The sequence below is a fragment of the Chiloscyllium punctatum genome, chromosome 46 (assembly GCF_047496795.1).
Source record: "Chiloscyllium punctatum isolate Juve2018m chromosome 46, sChiPun1.3, whole genome shotgun sequence".
Taxonomy (NCBI): domain Eukaryota; kingdom Metazoa; phylum Chordata; class Chondrichthyes; order Orectolobiformes; family Hemiscylliidae; genus Chiloscyllium; species Chiloscyllium punctatum.
This window is the reverse complement of record NC_092784.1, coordinates 33,081,159-33,088,896: the sequence shown is the minus strand read 5'-3', so window position 1 is coordinate 33,088,896 and position 7,738 is coordinate 33,081,159. Positions and strand designations below refer to the sequence as shown.

The following is a 7,738-nucleotide window of genomic DNA, read 5'->3' as shown; positions in this document are numbered from 1 at the left end:
GTCAGGATGACGAGTGACTCAAGAGGGGAATTTGCAGGTGGTAGAGCTCCCATGTATCTGCTGCCCTTGTCCTGCCACACCACGTTGATACCATCTAATGGGACCTTGATGGATTTTCTGTCAAGTATTGCATACATAGTACACACTAAGTGTCTGTTTGGGCATGGCTTTATTTGGAGCCAATGTAGGTACAGATGGAGTTGATGTGAACAGGACGTGCTGCAGATAGGATTCTGACAAACATGAAGGTATGAGACTGTTTCATCTACACATGGGCAGGTGACAGTTTGGAAGTGAAGGTATTTGACATCTGTGGCTGAAATCTCAGCCACACAGAGGAGTAAGTGACAAGTGTTTGTGGACATAGACGATGGCAGGCTCATATTTCCATTGAAATGCTCGTGGAGCTTGCAGGCCGATGCTGGGCAGGCCCTATAGAGAAGGGGAGAGAACTGGAGGAGCGCAGCTGATTGTTGCCAGTGTGTGCACAATACAGCCCCCACTCTCTTCAGATTACATCTGTGATACCAGCAAAACAAAATTCAACATGTGGAAGGAGAGTGTCATCCAGATCACCCGAAACTATGAACTCCAGCTGCAACTCCCCTGAAAATGTGTATGACAGATGCAATTACACTGCAAATCTTTGATTTTAGTGGGGCAATGATGATCTCATTCAGCTTCTTTCACATCAGAAGAGTCAAATCTAAACTGCTTTAACTTGGTGCTATTACAGTAAGCACCCTGCAATACCTGGTGAAGACAATCCAAGTGTAGGCAGGCCATGGTATCTCTACACTGCTTTACCAGGGTCTCTCAAAAGGGAGAAAGTGAGGAGTGCAGATGCTGGAGATCACAGCCGAGAGTGTGGTGCTGGGAAAGGACAGGCAGCAGAGAAGCAGGAGAACTGACGTTTCGGGCATAAGCCCTTCACCAGCCCTCCCAATGAAGGGCTAATGCCTGAAATGTCGATTCTCTTGCTCCTCAGAAAATTCATCAAGGTCCCATATTGTCACACAGCTGCCTGACCTGCTGTGCTTTTCCAGCACCACACACTCAGATCCTCTGAAATAGCTGTTGCTTTGCACACCTACCGGGCATTGGCAGATATTACTTGGTTGTCATTTTTAATGATGTCACCTTTTTTCCTGTATTAGGAACACACGCTGTACACTTACGATAACACAGCTGTGTATCAGTGTATGGCATAAACATCTACGTGATGCTCCTCTGGACAGGACACAGCTTCATGCCACACTAAAGATTCCAAAGCACTCAAGACCCCCAACAATTCCATAAAGCATCTGCTGACACTGACCCATGGACGTGCTCTGGTTGTCTTTTCAGGTGAAGCATACAGGACTTGTGGGTATTTGAAAACAGATTTATTAACCAACAGACCACCTTTCGGTAAAGACAGGCAGGAAAAAGCAATGTACAAACAAATTTAAACAGATTCAATGTTTTATAAAAGCTTCATTTCTTCCACACAAAAGTTGTATCAATTGAAACAATTTTTAAAAACATTTCAACAAAAGGAATTTTAAAAGTCATCTCTTCCCCTTATGTAGGTAAAAGGCATCACTGATGCCCATCTGTTAACTGCTGTGAATTTCTGTGGGATAGTTCTGTAACCTCACCAAGTGCTGGCTTTATCGGCTTTGTTCAACTAGAAAGGAAACAAACACACAGAGCTGGTTAGGATCTATTCCATCAAACAGAGGGGGGGGGAGAAGATCCAAATTATTCTCCAAATCCAGCAAACTCAGTGAAGCTGTTAATGTGTTGCTACCTGTTTAGTACATTCCCTCAATAAGGTTTGCGAAACAGTAACATGTACTTCGATTACTTAAAAACAAACTCTACAGCTGGAACTCCGATTAATCAGACAAAAGGAAAGCTTCCTCCCTAACCAGCAATGTCACCACTGGGTGTAAAAGCTGAATCACTGAGCAGCGATCAGGAACGACAAGGTGAAAGCAGTTTACAAATGCACCTAGCAACAATTATGCCATTGACAAGAGCTGGAATCAGAGTTTCTAACAAAGGTAATGTAACCATTGTGGGAGACTGAAATTTTTATATGGACTCAACATTACCAACTGCTAATAGTAATCAAAGATAAGTTTGGAGAATTCTTCTGGAACAGATTTTTCCAAAAACTGCGGTGTAATTAAGGATAAAAGTGATTTTAAATTTGGTATTGTACAACTCAGCATTAATAAGTAACCTCAGAGTAAAAGTCATCCACTGCAATTGGATTTCATACTCAAATTTCAGAGTTTATAATCCTGAGCCCAAAAGAAGGAAGCTAAATTTAAGTGAAGCCAATTATGTAACATGGGGGGGGGTGGGGGTGGTGGTGTGTGTGTGGAGGAGGGGGCTAAAGCCCATTTGGCAAATAGGCACAAAAAAGGCTGGTTGTGGACTCAATGGAAAGATGTGCAGAAAGTGAGGGGTGCAGATTCTGCTGGAGATCAGAGTCCAAGAGTGTGGTGCTGGAAAAACCACATCCAGTCAGACAGCATCTAAGGAGCAGGAGAGTCGACGTTTTGGGCATAAGCCCTTCATCGGGAAACTGAAGATGGCCTCAACGGAAATACGTCAAATATTCAAAAATGTAATTGAAGAAACTCAACAAGATACACACACCCATTGCTTACTAAGGAAGTTAAGCGCAGCACAAGATTAGAATGGGCTTTATAACAGGGCGTGTCCCTATCCCTGGGTCAGGAGGTCTGGGTTCAAGCGGTTGAACACATCGATTAGAAAAGTATTTAACATTTTAAAAGGTTATTTGCGAAGCGTAGTAAGCCGAGAGATTGGAGTTTTAGAAACCAACAAAACACCAAAAGGGGAAAAATTAGAATGAGTAAACTAGCCAGAAGAGTCCGAATGTACAAACTGGTTTTACAATTATATAAAAAGGAGAGTGCGTGAGGTAAACCTTCCTTCGAGAAGAAATCATCAGGTATCTGTCCTTCACACAGGCAGACAAGAGCACATATCAAAAACAGATCCAAGTAACTGACACCAAAACACCCCAGGAAACTAAAAAGACAACTGGTAAGGAAGGGTGGATCACATGCAATCCAGCGACAGCTAACCAACTGGATACAAAATTAGCTTGATGGGAGACAACAGGTTGGTGATAGAGGGTTGTTGCTCGGGCTGGAAGTCTGTGACCAGCAGTTAGCCACACGGATCGGTTTGTTTGCTTGTAGAGGAGGCAGCTGAGGGGTGACCTTACAGAGTCACGAGGGGCATAGGTAAGACGAACAGCGACAATCGTTTCCCCACGGGAAGGAGAGTTCAAAACTAAGGCAGCACGTGAAATAACAAAAGGATTAGTTATGGGAAATGTAAGGTTACAGGCATAGGATAGGGGTGTATCTAATGGGATGCTCTTCAAAATGTCAGTGTGGACTTGATGGGCCAAATGGCATGTTTCCACACTGTAGGGATTCTATGACAAAGGGCATTGATTTTAAGGTGGGGCGGGGGGGATGATGATTTAAAAGGGACCTGGGGCAATCTTTTCCATACACAGTGACGCATATATGAGACAAACAGCCAAGGGGAAGTGGTACAGGTGAATACAATTACAAACATTAAAGACATTTGGACAGGTACACAACCAAGAAAGGTTTACTGGGATTATGGGCCAAATACCAGCAAATGAGAAACCTGGTTAGCACAGATGGGTTGGGCCAAACGGTCTGATTCTGTACTGTATGTTACTAGTCAGCAAAGGAAGGGAGAGAGAAACAGGGAGCTAGAGATCAGTCATTAGTAAAATGGCACCACTGATTAAGGAAGCCTACACCAAGCACATTTACAAGATTGATGATTCAGTTTGAAAAAGGTATTAATTGTGTCTGTGAATCAGATGTAAGATCAAACCATCGTGCTGTCAGCCAGCTCAGGGACATGTGAAGAATCCAGGACCAATATTGTAACACTCAGCCCAACATAAGATCAGAGTCTGGTCACTCGGTGATCACTGGTTTGGCTGTTCTTCCCTGTATTATTAGCAGCAACTGCACCTGCTAATCACTCAGATTGGCTTGGAGTGCAGAGGTCAAGGTCAACATTAGAAACAGGCAGGATCTTCCCCTCTTTATTCAAGGGCACTCCCTGAGCACTGTTCATCTTTGGGAAGAAAGCAACTCAGAACGAGATTAGATATTCACTGAAGCAAACTAGCCATGAGAAATTGAGAAATGGAATCAATTTCCTTTAACAAATATTTAAAAACTAACAGTTTTATTCCACTCCGAGCTTTACCCGCTCCCGACCTCCACCAACAAAAGCCTGCTCAATTATTCCACGTCACCATTAGTCTGCGTGCCCATGTTTCAAAACGGTTTCACCTTGTTACATCCCTTACAGCTCCACCACCAGTTATCCAATCAGCACCTCACACATACACACACCCTCCACCACACACCCTGGAGGAGAGTGTTGTGTTTGAAAGGAAAAAAGTACTGTCATCATGAGAAAATTCAACGCTTGGTACATACTGTAGGTGGAAATGTCAATTTCGTCCGGCAGTTCGGCAACATTGACCTCAAATCGATCCTGAACATCGTTTAGTACTTTCGCGTCTGTTTCATCGGACACAAAGGTAATTGCCAAACCTTTTGTCCCAAACCTACCAGCACGAGCAACCTATTAGCAGAAAGGACACAGAAGGTATTATGAACCTATTCTTAAGTCTAAAGTAACTTGGCAGGTTTAAACACACATCACCAACTAAGACACAAAGGTCAAAACAGCACTCCCCCGCGCACACAGGGATTTAACAGAATGGCGGAATTTCTGCTGACACTTCCCAGAACATCAAACCTGTGGACCCTAGAAGTAGCACTCCCAGATGTCCTTGCATTATTAACACTTCCCAGGCAGTGCTGACAGCTCCTGGTTTTTGGTTTGTACAGCTGCTGAAAAGTGCGACTGTCCAGTGAGGAGAAACCCAGATTAAACTGGATGTCCCCTCAATGAGTCCTTCTGCACAGAACATTAACTCTCACACACAACTCACTGGACTGAACTGTTTTTCTCTCCACAGATGCTGAAGACCTGCTGAGTCTCTCTAACATTTTCTGTTTTATTAACATTCTTGTGCTCTCCCAAACTGAGAACCCTTCAGTTCATATTCCCCTATTTCTGAAAATGTCAGGAGGTTAATGGTCAACCATTAATGGGTGCATCAGCCACACCAATACCTCCACCAGAACCCATTAGCCAATCATCAATTCCCTCTAATACAGTATAGTTAATAAGTGGGAGAAAGCTGGGGCTGAGTGCAATGGAGTAAGAGAACATACAGGGTTTAAGTCCACACTATCTGTTCAGTCAGCATTCAACAAGTTCGAATAGATTTACAATCAGGAACTGGTAACCAACTCAAGAGTTTTAGTGAAGAGCAATCTCACCCTGTGCAGGTATGTGTCAGAGTCCTCGGGCATGTCATAGTTGAAAACAATATTCACTCGCTCAATGTCCATACCTCGACCAAACAGATTTGTTGCAACCAAGATACGCCTCTGAAAATCTTTGAACTGCTGATAACGAGACAACCTAAGAGCAAAAGGTGGAGGAAGGGGTGGAAAAAAAGCTTCCTTAAAAGCACATTGATCTGACAAATATTATATGAAAACACCACCAGAATCTTGTGCTGGGATCAAGGGAGTTTGGAAAGAACGCTAGTGATACCTTTCTTCCTGTGCCATGCCTCGATGGATAGCGATAGCTGGGAAGTTCTGCTCCACTAGTAGTTGTGCAAGTGCCACACAGCGCTGTACTGACTTCACAAAGATCACCACCTGTAATACAGAAGGTACACCACCATGAAAGGCACATGTCAGCCTCGGTAGACCGCGGGGGGGGACGGGGGGGGGACTTATTGATCAGACAGCTCCAAGCCCGAACCCCTACTTCCCGAGGTAGCACGGTGGCTCAGTGCACTGCTACCTCACAGCACCAGGGACCTGGGTTCGATTCCAGCCTCAGGCGACTGTCTGTGTGGGTTCCCTCCGGGTGCTCCAGTTTCCTCCCACAATCCAAAGATGTGCAGGTTAGGTGATTGACCAGGGTAAATTGTCCACATTGCGCAGGCGAGGTGGATTAACTAGGGAAACGCTGGATTACAAGGACTGCTTCCACACTGTGAAATCTAAGAATAAATCTTCATGTTTTCCATTACTATCAATAGCAGACTCACATTGTAAAGTTTCCTGACTTTTCACCCCTCGAATGTTACCTTCAAACATGGAAACTAGATTTTGGAATGGTCCCCAAGTGCCAGTTACCACATCCCTAACTAGAGACTGCACACAGCTTTGGTCTCCATACCTATTTACTCTTCAGAAAGGGTACAACAAGGCAGCACAGTGTCTCAGCAGTTAGCACAGCTGCCGCACAACACCAGGTTCGATGCCAGCCTCAGGGGGCTGTGGGGGGAATTTGCACATTCTCCCCGTGTCTGTGTGGGTTTCCTACAGGTGCTCTGGTTTCCTCCCACAGTCCCAAATATGTGCAGGTTTGGTGCATTAACCATAGGAACTGCAGCATTACAGGGATTGGGTGGGTTTGGGTAGGCTACTGTTTGGAGGGTCAGTGTGCACTCAATGGGTTATAAATGACCTGCTTCCACACTATTGGGGTCTATGAAATAAAAAAAGCAATATACTACAGATACTGGAAATCTGAAATCAGTACAAAATGCTGGAGAAACTCAATGAGTCTGTGAGCACAGAAACATTAATGCTTTGAATCTGGAACTTTTCAACTGAAGAGTCAAACCGGACTCAGCATGAACTCTGGCAGCATCTGTGGTAAGAGAAACAGAGTTCATGCAGACTCCAATGTGACTCTTCAGCTGAAGAGTTATTCCACACTTAAAACGTTAATGATGTTTCTTTTTCCAGATCCACGGAGTTTCTCCAGCACTTTGTTTTTATCCCAGCCTCCATACGGTTGATATGGCAGTATGTGGGTCATCAGGGACTTCCCATTCTGCTCCAAACACAACAAGGTCTGGTTATGTTGCCTTGCACCAACACCCACGTCGATGGGCCAGGGAGCAGGCAGCTGACTTGGACATTATCCATGAAAGGCAAATGTCATTGCTGAGTCTGTTAAAGCAGCAACAGGATTTGGGAAAGTACTGACCACACAGTAACCTTGTGGCAAAGTTGTGTGTATGTGGAGTCAGGGGCCAATGGCTGTTGGATGGTAAATTAGCTAAAAGCAGACTCATGGGAGTTGTTCAAATAAGGAAGGGAGAGCAAAGGGAGGCAGAAGGATCAGCGCTGGGAGCACTGACATTCAATGTGTATTCACAATTTGGGCTTGGATTAATTATCCCAATAGAAAAGCTTTCAAATATCACCAAGACTGGTCAGTCAAGGGACAAAGAATCTTGACAAATATGGTGTAGGAATGACCATATATACTTACAGAACAAACATCACCTACACTTTAAAAGTTAAAAATGCAAGGATTCGAGAGAGCTAGATGAGCAAAACATTTGGAGCATCTTGTATTTTGGAGGTTACTTAAACCATGATTGAACATTCTTAAATGAATAGTACCATTTGAAAGGTTCAAAGTTTTGCCAGCTGGATTATGGAAATGGTTTTCTCTGGTGGGAGGTCTGAGCTTATCCACCTCGGGACAATGCTGGCAAACAGTTTCTCACGGGGTAATGCCACCCCCAAAGATAAGTATTGCA

General features: G+C 44.2%; 1 protein-coding gene across 1 annotated transcript in view; it reads right to left on the bottom strand.

Annotated features, from left to right (window-relative positions):
- Positions 1-1,370: 1,370 nt before the first annotated feature.
- Positions 1,371-7,738, bottom strand: part of LOC140467937 (spliceosome RNA helicase DDX39B-like) — a 31,321-nt gene continuing 24,953 nt past the window's right edge. Inside the window, exons 6-9 of the mRNA XM_072564004.1 lie at positions 5,719-5,828; positions 5,439-5,583; positions 4,524-4,671; positions 1,371-1,669 (exon numbers count right to left, since the gene is read on the bottom strand). Of these exons, the coding sequence (XP_072420105.1) occupies positions 1,653-1,669; positions 4,524-4,671; positions 5,439-5,583; positions 5,719-5,828 (420 nt within the window). The 3' untranslated portion in view covers positions 1,371-1,652. The remainder of the gene's footprint in view (positions 1,670-4,523; positions 4,672-5,438; positions 5,584-5,718; positions 5,829-7,738) is intronic.